General features: G+C 38.4%; 1 protein-coding gene across 3 annotated transcripts in view; it reads left to right on the forward strand.

Annotated features, from left to right (window-relative positions):
- NISCH (nischarin) overlaps positions 1-20,946 on the forward strand; it is a 29,429-nt gene extending 8,483 nt beyond the window's left edge. The window contains exons 4-21 of one of the 3 annotated variants that reach the window (XM_048315613.1): positions 1,498-1,546; positions 3,188-3,351; positions 4,719-4,814; positions 6,065-6,160; positions 6,531-6,689; positions 7,951-8,019; positions 8,482-8,667; positions 8,870-8,998; positions 9,424-9,537; positions 10,383-10,491; positions 13,075-13,196; positions 14,063-14,118; positions 14,591-15,901; positions 16,300-16,474; positions 17,683-17,836; positions 18,405-18,533; positions 18,907-19,068; positions 19,552-20,946. In XM_048315613.1, the coding sequence (XP_048171570.1) occupies positions 1,498-1,546; positions 3,188-3,351; positions 4,719-4,814; positions 6,065-6,160; positions 6,531-6,689; positions 7,951-8,019; positions 8,482-8,667; positions 8,870-8,998; positions 9,424-9,537; positions 10,383-10,491; positions 13,075-13,196; positions 14,063-14,118; positions 14,591-15,901; positions 16,300-16,474; positions 17,683-17,836; positions 18,405-18,533; positions 18,907-19,068; positions 19,552-20,180 (3,909 nt within the window). In that variant the 3' untranslated portion in view covers positions 20,181-20,946. Of the gene's footprint in view, positions 1-1,497; positions 1,547-3,187; positions 3,352-4,718; positions 4,815-6,064; positions 6,161-6,530; positions 6,690-7,950; positions 8,020-8,481; positions 8,668-8,869; positions 8,999-9,423; positions 9,538-10,382; positions 10,500-13,074; positions 13,197-14,062; positions 14,119-14,590; positions 15,902-16,299; positions 16,475-17,682; positions 17,837-18,404; positions 18,534-18,906; positions 19,069-19,551 lie in introns of those variants that run through there. The other 2 variants (XM_048315614.1, XM_048315615.1) reach the window with 2 other exon arrangements.
- Positions 20,947-20,954: the final 8 nt, after the last annotated feature.

Raw genomic sequence — 20,954 nt, forward strand, 5'->3', positions numbered from 1 at the left:
CTTACAGATAGAAGGTTTTGCAGGAAAAGCATTGAGTACTCGCAAACTGCTTTGTGCAGGTGTTCAGAGACACCTGCAAACAATGGACTTCTGTGGGTGTGATGCATTTAAGTAGTTACAGCTAAGACAGAAGTCTCTTGTAGATCTGACAGGGGGATAGAGTTCCTTTTTTTTGCCTGCTAGTCACTGAGCAGTCTAAGTCATAATCTTGTTCCAATTATAAATGTAGGAAAAAAATTTGGCTCTGTGTCCCAGATGACAAAAAGAGATACAGAGTAGAGTTTTCAATCAAGTCTGTGCTTGCCAGATGAGTGTAATTGGCTTATTCAAATGAGAATCTGAATTGTTTAATTTTGTTTGGAATACAGCTTTGAGCTTGTTGTTCTCAGAGCTATGGTGTGGAGGCTTTGTTCGTCCTCAGTGAGTGGGGCTTCAGTTACACTAAGAATGTGCTGCTTTAAAATCCTTGCCTCATCAAATAAGCTGAGCTGTCTGCTGCAGATGTCCTGTGGATGTATTCCCTTGTTATGAATCATGAGGTATTTGTCAGCAAAGTAAATTCATGAAATATTCATGTGGTGATGATCCATAATATCTGTTTATACTTTGCAGCTACCTTAAAATGAGATGTTTGTCTAGGGGAAGCTTCACCCTTACAAATAGTTTTATATTGTTCTTTTTGTGGTCCTTTGAAAGGGAGCTGTTGGAAATGCTCAGAACTATTTCTGGACTTGCACAGAACATTTGCTTTTTGTGGAGAGAGGTGTGCCCAGGTGGGACATACTTGTATTGATCTTTGTGCACCTGCAGATTTAGAAAGTACAAATCCCTGCAAATCCCTGAGAGTTTTCAGCCTTTCATCCCGGAGCTGTCAGTGCCAGGAATGGAGGTTGAGTGCCTGAGTGAGTCCAGGAGGGGGAAGAGGGGTGATGAGAAAAGGGGGGGTTTGCGTTACTTTGCAGCAAGCACAGTAGTGTTGAAGTCCAGAAGACTACTTACTTTTTATACCTCTTTTTTTTCTGTAGACCTGTTAATCTAAAGCTTTCTCTGTTTTAGTGATATTCTAAGGAAATATTGAGTGCTTGAGGCATTACAACAGTCTTAATGGTAAAATTTGAAGAACACTACACTTGTAATATTTTCTTTAAAACAGAGCTGTCTTTCAAGTTGGGCTGATGATGGCTAGTAATACTTGGTCTAGTTGCTGCTGCCCTTTTCTAATGTGTGCAGGATGGGATTATTTGAATGTAGTTCACTGTCTTTCATCTTGGAAATGAAAATCGTATGAAATAAAATAATTTCAAGTAATTTTTATGAATCATTATCAAGTTACAAAAAAATCTGTAAAACAGTCATCCCTGATTTCAGTGTAAAAAAAAAAAATCAAAGTCCTCTACCGCAGCAAAAAAAGGATACTTCACTAAAGGTATAAATTAAAAAATTGGAACCCTTAAATATGTAAATAACACTTGATTTAAATGGTTTATTTTTTTGCAGGAGATCAATGGGATCACTGCTGCATTGGCTGAAGAGCTCTTTCACAAAGGTAAGGAACTTGCAGTATTTATCCAGGAATGTTTTCCTCTCTGTTCATGCATTCACATACCTTTGATATTTGACCTCCAGACAATGAGAGGTCTGATCTTCCACATCAGACTCCAATACTTTTTCTCCCCCTTCTTTCTTTTTGTCTTTTCCTTGCTGCTTGTGCTTTAATTCAAGCTGCATTTTTTGAGGAGCTGTAACAGTCTTGCAGCCACTTTTGGAAACAACAGATTGGGTGAATTTATGTTCTGAGGAGGGTCTACTAGTTTGTGTCCTTAAGGGATAGGATGTGGCAGTGGTGATCAGGAGCTTTTGCTAAGCTCTCTGTCTCAGTGTGTTTTAGTGTAACCCATAAGGAAACTTGGTCAGTATCAGCGAGTCCTGACAGTCTGTGTATTAAATGCAAGAGATCACTTTACATATCTAAATATTATTCTTCCAGAACTCAGCAAACAGGAGACCTTCTGGCCAGTTAATTTGAGGGGTTGCTTTTCTGAGGCCAGCAGATGAAAACGAAATGCTCTTACTGTAACTACAATAGCTCCAGCTTCTCCATTAACAGCAGGAGGCATGTGAAAGGATTAATCCCTGCTATTTTTGTTTTGAAGGGCATGCAAGATGCTGCTGTATAATTCCAGTTGGCTGAGGCATGGTAGGCATGATAGGTGAAGCATGTTTCAGCATGGCCTTTCAGATTGTTCTGGCAGAAAGTTACTTTTAGGTGAAGCCACTTCAGAGTCCGTTCAGCAGATTTTGGAATATCTTAAGGAAGCTTGTGAAGAAATCTTTGCTGGCTTTGTAGTGCCTGCAGTCTCACTGATACAAGAATTGTGGATGTATCACTGACTGCTCTGTAATAGTGTAACCTTCCAGTAATGTATGTGCAGCTGGACTCTTGGACTTGCTCCCAATGAAGCTGAAGGGAATTTTACTCCTCAGAGAGCATTTCTGAGAACTCTGCTTATCACGAAAGCTGATGCTTTCTCGTCCATGAAGTCAAATTGGTGTCCCTAAAAGGAAGAAAGGAAAGATATTCATTCTGTGTGTGTGTGTTCCAGCTGCTCTAGCCCACACTGAGCTTGTGCTGCCTATAGAGAGGCTTTTGTATGCTGCTTCCTACTGTTCCAAGAATTAAATTGGATTGTAAAATTATAATTAGATAAGACATTTTCTGTTCCGAGTGTTTGCTTTGGTATTAGTGTGCAGAAAATCCCCATACTCTCCAATAAACACATTTACTACAATTCTGCATTTTGGCAGCATAGCAAAAGATCTGAGGTCTGTATTTTAGATGGCAGGTGCTGTGGGTTCTGAATAGAAAAAATCCTAACTGCTAGAAGTGTAGAGCTATTTCAGAAAAAGTTTCATAACTCTTACATTATGTAAATTAACTTTGATTCCAGTCCTGTTAAGACTGAGGGAAATTTGCCATTAGTTGCATTAGGAACTTCAGGCCTGTATGATGAGTACCTACTTGAATACCTCAATTATTCTGGTGTTAAAAAAAAAAAAAAAATTTGCTACCTCAGTTTTCAGCTTCGATATAAATAACAAACATATATCATTATATTTTCCATGTACCATTTATTCTTGTGTAACCCTTGCAGCATTGTGTTTGATCCCAAGCTGCTCTGTTTTTCAGGAGAGCAGCTCTTAATGGCTGGAGAAGTCTTCACCATCAGGCCCCTGCAGTTGTACGCTGTCACTCAGCAGCTGCTGCAGGGCAAACCTACCTGTGCTAATGGAGATGCCAAAACAGATCTAGGGCATATTCTGGATTTCACTTGCAGACTCAAATATCTAAAGGTGAGGTCGATGTTGAATGGGTATTTATGCTGCCAACCTTCAATCCATGTTGTTCTCTAGTCAAGATGTTTGCTGTGTGATGTGACATTTTCAGCAGTGCCCTCTGTATAGCTGCAGCCACGGAATCTTGCTGGGTACCAGTAGGGATGAGTAAAGAAATAAATACTGACCTCTTCAACCTTGCTTTCTTTGCAGGTACTATGGGTAGGCCAGTGTGTATGTATACATGCGCATACGTGCATCTATATAAATCTTGCCCCCTTTCCCTCTGTCTGACTGCATCTGAAAGTTAAAAATAAAACCCTGAAAAGTGCCTCAGTTTCCTAGATGGCCCTGAATTTCTAGCTAAAATGCCATTTCAGGTTAAATGTAAAATGGCCTCAGAACAGATAATTTTTGTCAGGAGCCAATTTGACTTTTGTTTTTCTACCAAAAAAGTGAATTAAACTTTCCCTGAGTAATTTTTTTAACACTGCTTGCTATGACTCAAAAACTTATTTTAGCCCCTTTGTTGCATGAGGAGCTGCCTTTTAAATGTGTCTGTGTTCAAAGCCGAAATCAAATGGGGGATCAGGGGAAGCAAAACCACAGCTGTGCTGGTGTTCCTGTGGCTCTTCAGTTGCCTTTGTCATCCTCTGTCTGTATAGAATCTTCTGAAGGGAGGATTTTCTGGCTGGAGAAGAGCTTATTGTTTAGAAAAATTGCCATCTGCAGAATTTCTAGGCCTTTGGAATGCTTGTGAGTGGGCACATTCAGAGCTTGTAGGATACACAAAACCAAAGAAAAACCTTAGAGTTTTCTCCCAAAATTAAATTCACAGCAAACATAAGTGAAACCACCTGGTTTTTATGCTGCTGACATGCTCTGAGGCCAGAATCCTATGACCATATGGAAATACCAGATGCATTTTAATTGATATGTATCAATGTAATGTTTATTTTCTTCAAGCCCATCTTGTCAATGACTTGAACTTCATCCGTTGTAGAGGAATTAAAGACAGTGCTGACTTGGAGGGTTCACACATTTCAAGGAAGTTGTTTTCAGTGATTGTAACTCTGCCTTTTCAGCTGAGAATGAAGCCTTGGTCAGCCTTGCTTATTGTGTTGCTTTTTGCGTGCCACATGTGCTACAGAATGCAAGCACAAGGTGGCACTTCAAGTTCAACGCACTTAGCTGGAGCAACTAGTATTTGTTTACCCGAAGAGTTAATCTGCAAGAGTCATGAATCATTCCATATTTGAAAAATCGCTTGGAGCTTTGGCTGTCTTTCCACACTACTGCCCTAGGGCTGTTGCCTGTGTAAGACTGGAATGGGGACAAGTTGGGTTGTGTGCACTAACTCAGTTCTTTAATGTCTTATATGCCAGGTCACTGGAACAGGGGGACCTTTTGGAACCAGTAACATTCAGGAGCATCTCTTGCCTTTTGATCTGTCTATTTTCAAATCGCTTCATCAAATAGAGGTAGGACTGAGATACTGCTCATAAATTCATAGGTGCTCTGCAAATGCCAGGCCTGCTGCATATATCTCAGAAATGGTGATTCTCTGCTTTGGTTTGCTGCTAGAATTGGGGAATGCAGAGTTTAGAAGGATTGTTTTATTTGTGAAACAATTTTTTTTCACAAGTTTTGGGAATAAGGACACAAGGTTTAAATTATTAGAAGAGCTTGCACTCTGTGTGTTTCCAAAGAAAGCAATTTCCAGTATTTACACAAAACCTATACCTGAGTGCTTTTCCACTGCCTTGAAGAACTAACAAGTGGTTATAGTTGGATCCCTTATTACAAAGTGCTTTTTATTTGGAGAAAAAAACGTACATCAAGTGTTTGTGAAAACGTCCTGACATTAAATTTGTTTGTGAAAGTGCACTTTTGGGTGTAGTGCTGCTTACTTGATAATTTGCAGATTTTTTTTCACTGTTCTGCTTTCAGTGTGAATACCAGAGTTTCTAGCAGTTTTCAATGAGTATTTTTTGAAATACTTTCTTGGCCACTTCAGGTCTTTCCAGAGAGAGGATATTCAATTTTGTCACACAGTCTGTACTCTGTCCACTTTTGGTGGATGCTGCACCTTTTCCAGTACATGAATGCTATCTTCTCATTGATGTGAGACAGTTACTGGTTAAGAGCTGAAGTGACTGTCTGCAGAGAAGCACGTGGACAGATGCTGTAGCACATTTTCAGTAATGTTGCTTCAAATTGAGCTACAGAAAAAGAGACTTTGTAATCTTAAACTTAGTCTGTGTAATTAGCTGATTAGTGGGTTAAATTCTTAGATTAGTATCCTCACTTTCTAAGCATTTCTTTTTCTTATGATAAAAAGGACATCTGATACCCAAATGAGTGTGTTTGCAGGTTGAGTCATAGTTTGAGATACCTCTCCTTTTGGTAACAGTAAAAATGCTGTGGCCTGTTAAATCAACTGGGTAGTTTCACCTTGAATACATGGGACAGGTGGAAAGTCAATGGAGAAGCTTTGTTCAAATATATGTTTGAATTTCACTTTTCTGTAGTTATGCCTCTAATTTCTTGCTTTAGCTTTGCCAAGTGTCAGTATTTCTGACCTGATAATTTCTCAAGATTTTATGGGAGTGCTATAACTACTTTGCAAATTGATGCAGAATCTGCTGTTGAAGCTTTTAGGTGCCTCTTTTGTGTCTCATTTGTCTGTCCTAACATTTCTGACTTTGTAATGTGATTTTTTAAAAAATAGATCAGTCATTGTGGGGGAAAGCTTATCAAAGGGCTGACTTCATCAAAACATGCTCTGGCCACACTGAGTGTTCGATTTTCAGCAACATCAATGAAGGTAAGAGCAAGTTCCTGCTTCTGGTGAGTGTTCAAAGCATGTGCAAAACCAACATGCACAATAGGGAAATATCCACTTGGGAGTCCATGTAGCTTTCTGTACTGCCTCTTGCAGGTTCTGTTTTTAAAGCCATGGAACTATAGGCCTTTTCTAACCATACAGAATCTTAAGGTTAAGTGAAGAAAGTGTTCAGATGTGTCCCTTCCCAGGGACACTTTTGATGCTTGCTTGCATGAGATTGTTGGGATGGTTTCCAAAACTGTTAGCTTTCCCTGAAGATGGAAGCCCAGTATTTAGATCTAGAAACAAATCACTCAACTTATTCTGGGTCTTGGTACTACTGTCTTTATCCAGTGCTTCTCTTAAACAGGAGATCCTGGTGCCTGAGGCCTCTGAGTTTGATCAGTGGGAGCCAGAGGATGCACTGGACAACTCAAGTTGTCCAGTGACAGCAATTATCCCAACCTGGAGAACTTTAACAACTTTGGATATGAGTCACAATAGCATCTCTGAAATTGATGATTCAGTGGTAAGAAATATTTTTGATTTGTGGAAAAAGGCATGATTTATCTGTGGCACATAATACACAGCAGGGATTTTGCAGCTGCTCTGTCGCTTGTTCTGAAGAATATTCAGTTGTACTTTGTTGGTTAGCTACCCAAGCTAATGCTGAGGAGATTTGTTCTGTAAGAACTTTATTTCCTTTGTTAAAGGAGAATAGTTTGGTCATTTTGTGTTCTGTAGGCAACATTTCCATGAATACTCACTTTTTGAAACACACTTTTACTCTTGGCCTTAGGCCACTTAGCAGTTTTTTTTTTTTTAAATAAAATCCACCTCATAGACTCAACTTTGGAGTTGTTATCAAGGCTGAAGCTTCTTGCATATTTAAAAACCTATGACTTGCTGGCAGCTTTCTTGACATCAAAACATTGTGAAGAGCATGAAAACAAAATTTGGGGTATTTTGCCAATACTTTCAAATTTTGTGTGGTAAATCGGTTATTACAAAAAAAATGAACATTCAACACAAGAACTTGATAAAATATGAGTATAGCTTTTTACTTGAGCTACTCTTGTGAAGCAGGAAATAGCTACATGTGTAGCTCAACCAGACATCATAGAATTGGAGCATAATTATATTGTTCATGATTTTTTGTGATGTAGATTTAAGATGCTTCAGGTCTGTGTCCAGGTCTTAATTATAAGGCAAATCAATGCTGAGATTACAACCAAAATAAAACAGATGCAAAACACTGATGTCAGAATTTAGCATCCAGGTTTGAGACCTCCACAAGTAAAAGGCTTTCTGAGTTAAAGTGCATTTTCTACAGGTTTGTGTGACCTTGTAGTTCTTGGCTGGTGTAATCAGAACATGGAAACAAATCGCTCAGCTTTTTCTGAGTCTTGGTACTGCTGTCTTTATCCAGGTTTGTGTGTAACATAAATCTCCTGGCTTATCTGTTTGATAAGACCAAAGCACCACTAGTGAGTTTGATCTATAGTTAGTGGGAATAAACTAGGATAAATTATTTGTCTTCAGTAAGAAACCAGGTTTCAGATTAAAACTTAACAGCACTCCTCAGAGTAACCTGGATTTCTTAATAGCAGGAGTCAGCTCTTTTTGCTCCAAATCACACAGAATGTTTTCTTAATGCCAAAAGCTGGGAAGAGAGACTGCACTGGAGAACACCTTTCCATTGCTTTTGTTGGTCAGCAGATATTGAAGGAAGTGTGGCCTGACTTAAAACTAAAGTGCATTTAACATGTGTATTTTTTTTCCTCTTCTAGAAATTAATTCCAAAGATTGAGTTCCTGGATTTGAGTCACAATGGGGTGTCTCTGGTAGAAAATTTACAGGTATGTGATGCATTTGAAGGTGATTTTTTTTTTACCCAACTGCCTGAGACCTTAAAGCACAGATTTTCATGCTTCAGAATTTTGTTGCTCATTTTCTTCATGGAGAATGGTTTAAGCCCAAATAGCTGCTTCTTTGTAACATCAAGTACTCTTTTAATGGTGCATTTCTTAACTGCTCCTGGATATTTTAATTTCTTTGCCAACGTTGACATAAACCATTTAGTCCTTAACTAAATTCATTCACTGCCAGCTGTATGTGTGGGTTGGTAAAAATGCAGTGGAGGAAATTCCGTTTCTACAAGCTTTAACCTTTGTAATGAACAGTTTCATGTCATGTGTTTCATGCTACGTAGCATCCAGCATGAAAACACTGTTGCACAATAAAATGAGCCAGCCATAAGATAGCATCTTTGGTATTCAGTTTTAATTAGTGTATGACATGAATTTTCTGTCCTGTTGTAGCATCTGTACAACCTTGTTCACCTGGACTTATCCTACAACAAACTTACATCACTAGAAGGTGTTCACACAAAACTGGGAAACATCAAAACTCTGAATTTAGCAGGAAATCAGCTGGAAAGGCTGTGTGGTCTTAACAAACTGTACTCATTAGTCAACTTGGATCTGAGCAACAACAAAATAGAACAGGTAAGTGTTGACTTTTGGTGTCAAATTGTGTGTTAGATCAGAAGCCATTTCTTTTAGTGGATCAAACTGCAAATAAATAAAAGTGGCTGTAGTGATTTTTCTTGGTTATTGTATGTTTGTAATCCATGCAAGAAGCACTTGGTCTGTGTGCTCATTTTCATTTTGCCAGTTGGTATTCATGCTTTTATCCAAATACTTTCAGATTGAAGAAGTAAAAAATATTGGCAGCCTGCCATGCTTAGAAAAGGTGGTGTTGTCCAGCAATCCATTGAGCATCATCCCTGATTACCGGACCAAAGTACTTGCTCAGTTTGGAGACAGGGCCTCAGAGGTGAGCCCCAGTGCTGCTCTTCTAATCCTCTTTTTAGCCTGGTGAGGAAAGTGGTGCAAATGTTCTAAAAACCTGATGGGTTTTTAGTGTGCGTTGGAAAAGGTGTTTAGAGAATGAAGCTTTATTAACGTTACTCAACTGTGCTCCTGGATCTAAATGATATTTTACCCTGCCCTCATTGGGTAACAGTGTGTTAATATTGAAACACTGTTGTGCTAGAAGGTTGTTAAATTTACCGAACATTCCTGAGTTTGCATTAAATTGATGTTAGCTGAAGGTCTAATGTGGTAATTGTTTTTGTGTAATGGTTACAAAGATGCACATGGTTTGCATTGAGCTACAGTAATTTTTGATTATTCCATTGATAAAAATTGCAGAATGCCTTGTTTTCAATACTTTTAGATGTTTTACTTTTTTTTTTTTAGGTTTGTTTGGATAACATTGTTACCACAGAAAAGGAACTAGACACAGTGGAAGTGCTAAAGGCTATTCAAAAAGCAAAGGAGGTGAAATACAAACTGAGCAACTCTGATAAAAAGGTGAGTCTGGTGCTGTGAGAGAAGTAGAATGTGCTGCATACATAAGCTTACAAAATTACTTCTACAAGTTAGATGTAAGCAGAATGCAATAAATTTTCCATAGCATTAAAACTTTTATGGGTTTTTTTTGTTTTAATGTGGTGTGAACTTTTAATGTTGCCTCTTTTTGCTATGTAGTTTTCAATGCAGTTTTAGTAGTTATCTGACCTTCCTTTTTTGGGCTGGCTTGGGAGAGAGGAAGTGGGAGGAAAAGATAAAATGGCTTAATGGTGTACACAGTGGATTTGCAGTCGACCTTAACAGCCATATTTTGTATTTTATACAAGTATTGCAGAGCTGGGATTTTACTGCTTGCGTTGCAGAGTACTGAAATGACTTCCCCAAACTTTCTTCCTGTGGGTATTCAGCAGTCAAGAGAATCAGAAATCTGAATTCTCCTTGCCTTCTCTCATACCTGGCTGTGTGCTGTGTAGTTGGCTAGTCTCTGTTTGGAAGTAAACTTAGGGACAGAGCAGGTTCTGTCCCTACAGTGTAGAAATCCTGTTTTCATTCTTTTGACTTGTGAAACTGCCAATTCTGTCAATACAGTGATTAGTCAGTGATCAGAATGACTTCTTTAATCTTCTAGTTCTTCTTAGTGGAGTTCCACTTAATGTGAAAATTGAAACTTAGAGGAGGTGATGACCACCCCCCCCCCCCCAAAAAAAAAAAAAAAAAAAAAAAAAAAGCTGGCACTAACTTTCCTTTTATTCAAATTGAGAGAGCTTGTATAGTTTTAGTTCAGGATCTCATGTGTCCTGTGTATTTAGGTTTTTTCTTTAATTGCTGCGTACTTTCTTTATTAGATCAGTGAGGACTCCAGGCTCACTGCTGCCAGCTCCAAATCAAACTGTTCTTCTCTTACTGTTCGTCCTTCCTCTCCCTCTCTGCCTCGTCCTGTCAGCTCCAGCCAAGGTAATCATGTATGTATCGTGCTGCTGGGCTGAGCCTCTTGGTTCTGCTTTTCTAAGCTGCATTGATATACATGAATATTATGTGCATGGATATAGGGCTTTAAAGACAAGCACAAAGATCTGGTAGAATTGGCTTTGAAAGAGAAAGTTGTATGGAATGTGACTCAGCAAAACTGACCTGTAGTTCCTAGTAGTGTTAAATACCTGGAGTGAGAGTTTGGGTACAGGATGTTTTACTGCATCGTCCTGCAGAGGACTAGATACCATTTCCAGGTTTAGAGTCATGCCTTAATGGAAAACTGAGACATAGAGAGACATGTTTCAAAATTGCTTCTCTACCCATCCTTGGTCTGCAGAATGTGAGCTCGAGCAGTGTATGTTCCATTAGTGCTTTTTGTGAGAGCTGCATTTCTGTCACACCAGGGGGAAGATGGAGAAAGGAGATGAGTAAAAGACACTTGTGGGATTAATGTTCTGGCTGAGGCTGTGATTTCAGCACATCTGTTGTGCTCCTCAGTACCTGCTGACTGCACCTCAAGTTTTTTTACTGTACGTTTCAAATGGGTGTGCCTGTTGCATTAGGAACTTGGAAGAATGCCTTAACTTTCCTCTGTAGCCCATAGGACTGACTTACATGAATATTCACTTGTGACTGAGAAAAAGAGATAAAAATATTTTCTGGTTTTGCCTTTTGTCTGATTGAAAAGTGCAGTAGAATATGCATGATGAGAGAAGACTTTGTACCCATTTAAAAGAGCAGGGATTATGTTATCAGTTACTTGGGGTGGCACAGCTTCCTCTTACCATTGATCAGTGGATTGGTGAATAAGGCAGAGAAACATCCCTGAGGAGCCTGATCTTTGAAAAAAGTCCATTGCTGTGACTTACGCAGAATAAGCAGAGGTTTCATAGTTCACTCTAGAAAAATGAAACTCTTCAGACAGCATTTGATTAAGGGACAGACACCTTGATACAGATTTAGTTGCTATTTATGTACTTGCCTTTGAAGCCCTTCTAGATAATTTTTAATCTGCGGAAAAAATGCCAGTTTTTCCGAAATCAAGTCAATGTTTGCTTTAAAGTATTAAGCACTTGACAAACTGTCTCAGTCCTGTAACTATGTAACAACCTGCAGTTTTATACAGGACTTGCTGTAAAAATGCATGTCAGCAACCCCTGGGACTGTTTAAATTATTTATCAATAGGTTTTTTTCTACTACAGAAAACGTTTAGGAGCAAACAAGTCTTTGGAGAAAAAAAAATATAGATCTTTCTGAAGGACTTAGGAGTTCCATAGAGTGGTACAAGATTCAAGGTTTATTTAGCGTAGTCCTTTTCCATAAGATTCCTTCAGTAGAATTTTTTGGGAAGGCTTTTGTAAATAATGGGAAAATGAGGACTGTGCAGGCTATTTCTCAGCTTCAACAATAGAAATTGATTATATGCTACATATCTAACTATTAAGTGTCGTTTTCAAAATACCAGAGAAATCTACTTTAAAAAAATGGAAATATGCTAGGCAATTAGTTTCACTGTTAGACCTTAAGTCATGAATAATGGAATTAATTTCCTGATATGCTATTTCTATGGATTGTTTTCTCTGCATTTTCTAGACACCATCTGTTTCCGTAACATATTATTCATCCTAAATGTCATTGGGAAATGGCTTATGGAAAAAGATTAAATATTTATATAGGAAACAGAAAATCAGAAATAATGCTGTCATGTTTCTGTTTTCCTGTCAGTTTGAGTTTCCTTCTTGCTAACGCAGTATTTTGTTCAAGTAATAAATACCTCTTGTGCTTCCTCTGACCATGAGATGTCTTGGTGCAATCTGCTGAACTTTGCCATCAGTCCCAAAAGATATATGCAGGAATTTTTATGCTCAATCTAGAAACACATCCACACTGTAATTTTGTTGATTATTTGCATATTTAAGCACTTGAGCTGACTGGCTCATTGGCAGTACTGAAAATTGAGTTGCTCTGTTGTGTCAGTTTGATGGTGTGAATATCAAACTGGCAAAAAGTCAGACGTCCCTGAGAATGTTGGCTTGTATTCACTCATGATAAATTTTTACTGATGATTCAGCTTTGAACCCTTGAAAAAGGTTCCAAGTAAGGTGAGACAATATCTTCAGTGGCATTTGAGAGACCAGAGCTTCTCAGTCTCGTTGAAGGTTGTACACAGATATTAGAGAGATTGTTCACTTGAAGCTTGCAGAAATTTGGGAGTGTGCTAGAAAGTTCATGAAGAATGCTCTGCTAGTCTAGCAGCTGACCAGTTCTGTTAAAACTGAATTGTGTGAAGATTTCTTACACCAGATGTTGAGAATCAAATTGATTGTTAGTTTGAGAAAGAAGCTGTAGCACTCTTCAATGCAACTTTCAGTTACTACTTTAATTAAACTAAAATTCTGCTTGCTTTTTTGTCCTGGCTATTGTGTGAAGATATTCTTTACCTTTAATGATTTATGATTAGATCTTGATTATACAGTTTTAATTCCACTTGATTGGCAGATGCTATTAGACATTTATTTTTGTTTTACTTCAGTGATTTAAAGAGCTGTTTATATTTGTTCTAGAAATAATTTGTGAAGAACCAGTCCTAGCTGGCAGTTTTTTGCAATCCAGTGGTTCGACTCCTACAGACCATACAGTTCCCCAGAGATGCTTTGAAATACCAGACTCCAGATGTAAAATTCAGGTAATTGCCACACTTCTGTTTATATTATGGTATTTTAAAAAGCTTTGCAAACTTATTTCTGATGTTAAACCTAGGTTATCTTAGTAATCCATAGCAAAGGGGTTTTTTTTTGATTCTTAAAGCTGTTTTAATGGAAAAGGAGACAGCCCCAAATTTGATTCAAGGGGTTTTGGTCTTGCTTATAAATTAAATGCAGAATCCAAGTTTACCAGGGTTGCAGAGAACTGTTGCCACTATGCCTTTGAGATTTTACTCAGTACTAGTACAACATCATTTAATAGCCATTTAGATGCTGAATGTAAGACTTTTGTCTTACCATATTACAGTGTCAGTGTTTGAAAGGCGATTCTCTTGCTGGTAGAGTGGAAGAACCTTCTCCCTGTCAATAGGCAATGGCCTTAATTTGTCTTCTTCAATCTCCTCCTGTCTGATAACTTCTGGTTTGTGATTTTATTTGTAGTATTGGAAGCACTCTTCACGTGCATGGCTTCAAGGAATAAGACAGCAAGACTTGGGGATGTCTCTTTGTTTGCTACCAGTGTAGTTGGTCTTTGTCAAGTTCCTTTACCTCTTTGCTTCATGTTACACTAATTCAGTAAAAGTTTGTAGAATGCTGAAATGTCTATGGGTCACAGGTTGGATTTGTTCTCAGGTCAGCAGCAGAGTTCATTCTTCTTCTGCCTTAATTGAATGCCCAACCTAAAGCAAGCAGTGTTTGTGGGTCCTCAAAGGATGGCTGTTTAGCTGCCCATGAGTACAGCAGGACTTGGCCAGCTTTATAAACCATGAGCCAGCATTAACTTTGCTTCTCATGTGTGCTGAACTCTTAAGTAGTTTACAGTTTCCTGATGTTACTTTCTTCTCAGGCACCTGCCTCTTTATTGGATTCATGCAAAGAGTACGATGGTGGTCATCATGTGTGGTAAGCTACCTAAATAAATTCTGGTTTAAATCCTTGTTAGCTTTTGGGAAATAACAGTGGGTACTGTTTTCTTAAACCCAGCCTTTAAGGCAAAACAGTCTCTTTCATTGTACTCTGCCTCTGGTTTTTTGAACCAAAATATGATGTGTAGTGTTTTTAACCTTTGAACCCTGGAATGCAGTTGGTGGTTTCAAAACCAGCAGTAGCTGTATTATCTAGTCCTTTAGTTCATAAGGGTGTGCTTACTGGGGATGGGAAAGAGGAGTTAGCCATTTTAGTTTTTACTTTGTATAGAATTCCACACTATGAGCATTTAAAATCAATGGCTGTGCAGTACAAAGATGTTTTACAAAATTACACTGATCTAATTGTATTAATCAAAGTTCTGAGAAGCAGCACCCTGAATTGTAGGTAGCCATGACTGGTTTAAACTTAGGTTTGTACTTACTGTGGCTTCTTCTCTCTTTTGAAGTTTGGAGAGTTCAGAGGAGGAACACTGTGCAGTGCCTGACCCCTGCAACACCGTCATCTTGCCTTTTAATTGTATGTCCTACACTGCCACCAACCAAGACTTTATCCAGCACCTTTCTGCCTTGATAGTGCAGGCTGTGCAGAAATCTGCCCCCTCCCTCACAGAGAATAAAGGAAGCCCTGCAGGTAATGCCACAGACAAAGAAGATGGATATTTTGAAATGGGACTTCATGAAGGAGATCAGACTTTTGAGTTCAGCACTACTTCGGATACTCAGTCATCCGACAACACAGCAGTGGAGAGTGTTGACATAGTCAAAATTCTCTGGAGCTTTTCTATTCACATTCATAAAGGACTCAGACAGTTTGCTTCCTGTTTGGTTTTGACCGATGAGATGCTAGCTGTGTTTGAGATTGCTCATCAGGAATTGAGGGGAAATTGCCAGCACATCCCTTCTGCCTTGAAATTAACGCTGTGTTTTCCATACACTGATCTAATAGAATTTGGCTTTCTGCTGCCAGAAATCTGTTTAACTCTGAAGCTGAAAAGCAGTGACAACTGCTTGTTTGTTGTTTCAGACTCCCAGAATCTTCAAGACTTTTATTCCTGTTTACAAACGTATTGCTCTCGACACTACACATCAGTGTTACCAAGCTCCACATGGTACTGTAGAAAAGCAAATCTCCAAGAATTTCTCTGTCACCTTATGGAATTGAATTGCATTTCAGCAGAAGATGTTGAAATAAAAGGTTGTTTCCCAACATACCTTGTTTATGGGAATAAAACCAATGCTCAGAAAGTCTTGCATCAACCAGAGACAGCTGGCAATAACAAGGAATGGTCAAAGAACGTTTTGTGTTCTGCACTTTATTCTTCAGTATATAAATCTTCTGACCAGAGTCCCTGTGTGGTCCATCCGTGTTGGATATTTCTAACACCCCAGCATTTGTACATAGTAAAGGTGGATTTTAGTTTACTGCCAAGTAAATGGGTAGGCACGGAAGAGTTGGGAAGTGTATTTAAGCTGAATAGAATTCCGTTAGCATCACTCGTGTTGCATCCAACTCATGGTGCCATGCAGCAGAAGGGTTCATTTTTGGATGGACACGTGCTGGAGCTGCTTGTTGGATACAGATTTGTTACAGCAGTGTTTGTTCTACCTCATGAGAAATTCCACTTCCTAAGAATCTACAGCCTTTTAAGGACACTCCTGCAGGATGTTAAGACTATTATTATTTTCAAAGCTTCAAGCAAATTGGATGCTGTAAGAAATCATGTTGTGGAGGCAAACAGACACGGTCAGGCAGCCAGGTAATGATTCCTGTGAAAGGTCTCTTGCACAGTGCTTGATGTGGCCTAACCCCTGTGTTTGCTGCTGTCATTATGATTGGGTTTAGACTGCAGAATTGATGAGGTACTTCTGCATTGTGCTAGTCTGGAGTAAGTGTGAATGGTTATCCTGGACTGTGGCAGTCTACCTTTTTTCTTCTGTTTTGCTGCTGCAATGTAAAATGTAATTTCTAATGAAAGGAAACTTCCTGCTTCATGTGCCTGCAGGCTGACAGCTATGCTCAAGATACAAATAATTAAAACTCTTTAAAATGGAAGTTACCTGGTGTTAGTTTGTGAATGAAATATAAATATTCTTGTAGGGGAGAAGCTGTGTAGATCTTTACATTTTGATAATTTGTGTTCTGGGTCTTTTCTAGTTTTTGCAAGCCTCATCTGACACTGTCATCTTTATACCCATCTGAGTTTCTTATGCAGAAGATAACAGAAGACAACCAGGTTCCTGTTCACCTTCATGTTTCTGTGTCTCTGCAGTATGTGGCTGGGCTGAAGGGAAGAGCCCTGGTTGAATTCTTCCATAGCAACATTGCAGAGGTATAGTGCCTAGCCAAAGTGTACAAAAACATGCTTTTGTGACCTTTCTGTACTACACAGTATCTATTAAAACTTTGCTGATCAAACTTAGTCACGAGAGTTAGGCTCTGGGAAACCTGGAAGCGTTTTGATCAAAAATCTGTGTTATTCCTTTTTGGGTTCCTTGCTACAGCGGTTGGGATCCTGCAAGGCCCACTTTGCCTTCAGGATCTGTGGTGCTCAACAGGAGAGTACATTATGTATGTCTTGAAGATGTGATTGCTCCAAGAATATTCCTCTTTTTTCTTTAAAGTGGTAAAAGAAAAGAGAATTATTTTGTGATGGTTCTTAGCTGAATCAATAAATAAGTGTTCTTATTTATAATTTTTTGTAATACTGTGCACGACTACAACACATGTGCAGGGCTTCAGGTACTCCAGAAACATGAGCAGATAAACCTGATTTCTGAAAAACATTAAAGTCTGTCTGGGGAACATCAAATTGAAAAGTACGAATATCACCCAAAATTTAGGATGTGTGATGTGTCTTTTTGAGTGATAAATCACTGTGATCTGCTTCCAAATGTCAATTGAAAAGCTTGAGAAATAGATACATTTTTTTTATTCCCTTACCTCCCTTCCAAATGTTTTAAGTGAGCACAGTTACAAGCTGTGCTTCTTTTTTTATATCAGGAGAAGCTGATAAAAAAAGCAGGTGACTCATTTAAGGGTTCACAGTAAGCCCATCAAGTTAGAAGCTGGGAAGATGCCTGGTTGGAACAGCAGCCGTAGTGGCAAGCTGTGCTCTGTCCTCTCTTGGGGGTCTTTGAATCCAACCCTCAGGAGCATCTGAAGGCTCAGCAGACTTCAGGCTTGGGAGGCCACTGAGCAGCTGTGGATTAAAGTTTTGTCTGTGGTGTCTGTTCTAAAAAGTCTTTCCTGTAAACAAGATTTTTTTCAGTTTTTTTTTCTAGTTTTGGTCAGAAAACAAGGAATAATTTGTTTTTAACAGAAAAATAATTTTCTTGTATAAACACAAGGTATTTTCAGTGGCTGCCATTGTGGCCTCCTTTAGCAGCTTTGAGGTGAATTACTTCTCTTTGACCAGAGCATCTTCAGATGCTTAAGATTTTGAAGTTGTTTCTCTGGTGGTCTTAAAGTTGCCTCTAAGGTGGTGAAACTATCTGAAATATCAAAGTTTGTGCTTATGAAATAAAATTTACATCTTAGGTGGAAAATGAAGAGTTGAGACACCTCATGTGGTCTTCAGTTCTGTTTTACAAGACTCCCAGCGTGGAAGTGATGGCCTGTGTGCTTCTCTCAACAAAAGCTATTTACTTTCTGTTGGATGATTCTTTCATTCATGCAGATGAGCACCAGTCAGGTAAAATAGTTATTTTGATCCTTTAATCAGGTTACCAACTTAATCCCTCTCTGTGTGTGTCCTCAGTTGAAGTACCAATTTTGGTCAATATTCTTCCTTAGATCTCCTAGTTGAAGGGGTCAGTATCTGAATAAGGCTTTTTGTTCAAAAAAACAGGGTCTTGAGTCATGTCTGCTTCTCAGACAGACCCTTCTAGCTGCTGTTGTGTCCATGCTTTTCTCTGATGTCGTTTCATTGTCCCTTTCATAAAATGGAAAGTGAAGGGTAATGAACCTCATGGTGAGCATTCAATTAAAGTGTGATATTAATCACACTTTTAATTGGAAGTGTGATTTAAATCTGGTATGTGTCAAATATTTCAAAAAAATAAAATTTTATACAAGCTTTTATACAAGCTAATAAAATTTGCTTGTATTTTGCTTGAGAAATTATTAGCCACTGTATCCAGTTTTTTTCTTAATTTCTTTCTTCAAGTGCTAGTTAAATATTAGACTGTAATATAAAAATTATGCTTATGGAAAGACAATTTTTTCTTTTGACTTTTTAATCATATATACTTCTTTAACAGATTTTTGGAACAAAGAAAACTCAGACTGTGAAAATAATTCTTTTCATCTCTCTTGCTGCTTTGTGCTAAAACTTAATGACCTGCAGTCAGTAAATGTTGGCCTGTTTGACCAATACTTCCGAATTACTGGTGAGTACATCTTGTGCTTTAAGTTTTTCCAGTTCTATTTTGTTTGAGTCTTTTTTAGACCGATGCCTGTCTTTAGTAGTGAGATGGAAGAGGGGTTTTTCTGTTGCTTCTTTTTCTTGAATCCCTAGAGCAATATTTGAATCATAAGTATGCGTTGTATTTTAAACGAAGAGGCATTATGTATTTTTTGAGGGATTTGTAAGTATTCTGTTGTTCTTTTCAAGAATTTGAAAGATTTCTGAATAGTGATGCATGTTTTCAGGAGAAATAATCCTTGAAAAAAATCTTTTCTGATGATGGTTGCATGTTGGTTCGAGAAATGGTTATGCCAGGTACAGATCAGTGAGTGAATTCTGTTCTGTGTTCTCTCCAGGACGTTCTGCAGATCACATTGTCACCTGCCTGACAAGAGACAGTTACAACACTCACACCTTCATACAGCAGCTTATGGCAGTCCTGTCACTGCTTGCACGCACTCCTTCACCTGAACCAGTAGATAAAGACTTCTACTCTGAATTTGGGAGTAAAAACACAGGTGAGTGGTCTTTTCTACATGTCATGAGTGATTTTAGGCATCATACTTCAGGTTTCACCTAAACTGTACTGATTAAAAACTCTTTTGAGAGGCATTTTTGCATTAGTCATTTTGTATTTGATTTTTTTTATCTAAACTCCCTGACTTTAATTGTCGTAATGTGCCTTATGTGAACAGAATTGTTAAATGTAGTAACAGTGTTGCACGAGTGAAGTTAGTGATGGCCTCTTGCATTCACCCTGGACTTACGTGGTTAGAAATTTGCAGAAAATATGTTGGTAATGCAAGAAGGACTCCAGCAGAGACCTGCAATCCAAATAAAATTATTCCAGTATTGTTTATAAGCAAAAGCATGTGTGAATAAATACAAAACTTGAATTCTTCCAGCTGCAGCCAGCTGTCAAAGGTTGTTGCTTATCCTAGTACATTAAGAAAGTATTGTATAGCACTAAATAGAGATATAATGATGTATGTTTCTTGCAGGAAAAATGGAGAATTATGAACTGATTCACTCTAGCAGAGTAAAATTTATTTATCCAAATGAAGAGGAAATTGGGGACCTTGCTTTTCTAGTGGCAGAGAAGATGGATGGTTTGACCAATCTTCCATCCCTCAACATCCTTCTGTATGTGTTGGCATTTCAAGTAAATCATGTTGAAGGATCTGCTCAGAACACTAGTTCACTTCAACCTAAAACACTGATATTGACCAGCTCTGATTTGTTCCTCTTTGACGAAGATTATATCAGTTACCCACTACCTGAATTTGCTAAGGAGCCACCAAAGAGAGATAAGTATCAGCTTGCAGATGGAAGACGAATCCGGGATTTAGATAGAGTCCTCATGGGATATCAGACATATCCACAGGCCCTTACATTTGTGTTTGATGATGTTCAGAATCAGGACCTGATGCAGAATTTAACACTGGATCACTTTGGAGAAACTGATAGTGTCCCAAAGGGTAATTGTAAACAAGAGGGCAGCAGGAGCAGAGAGATCCAGTGGTACATTTTTATCCCAAGTGCAGAAAGCAGGGAGAAATTAATTTCATTGCTTGCAAGACAGTGGGAGATCCTGTGTGGTAGGGAATTGCCTTTAGAACTCACTGGGTAGTTACTGCACAGCCAAGTGATTTCAGTGTGTATTATAAGGTAAAGCACAGTGTTTAAGTAGATAGCACCTGTCAAGTTCTCTTTGTTTTCTTGAGGAGCTGACCTGGACTCCCTGGCTCTCTGGTGCAGTGAACATGTAACAGTACATAGAAATATTCTGAAGTGTTATTCTGGGGACTGAACTTCTTGTACAGTCTATTTTTTATGCAATAGTATATAGTGAAAAAAAACCATGAGACATCCTGGGAAACTGTATGGAAAATTTAAGGAGTCAACACTAGATATTCTGTCGTCTGGGGCTGTTAAGGTTTCCACTATTTTTCTGTATATATCAGTCTAGCTGTTCTATACAAATTCTAATGTGTAAATAAGGGTAAATGCTTGTGTATGTTCAAGTGCAATGTTCTTTGTACAAGAAGTATTTTGGGTATGCTGCTAATGCTTATTATTTAATGATCTTACAGTTTTACATATGTTTTTCTTTGAGGCCAAATGTAATTATTTGCTGCCAATGATTAACTTAGCAGTAAAATTTGAGCCACAAGCAAGTAACAAATTTTCATATGAAACTATTTTCACAGGCATTTGTTTTCCTTATCCAAGGATAAAAGAATTGCTTGGTAAAGATGCCCTCAGTATTGTGAAAGTGGAAATACCCAATGTGGGTATATCAGCATTTTGTCAGCAAATAATGGATTTGTATCTCTGAACACAAAGTCTTTCTTTTGCCTATCTTGTCAATACAAATAAAGTGTAATTTGACAGTTTTCTTTTG

The sequence above is a fragment of the Corvus hawaiiensis genome, chromosome 11 (genome assembly GCF_020740725.1).
Source record: "Corvus hawaiiensis isolate bCorHaw1 chromosome 11, bCorHaw1.pri.cur, whole genome shotgun sequence".
NCBI lineage: Eukaryota > Metazoa > Chordata > Aves > Passeriformes > Corvidae > Corvus > Corvus hawaiiensis.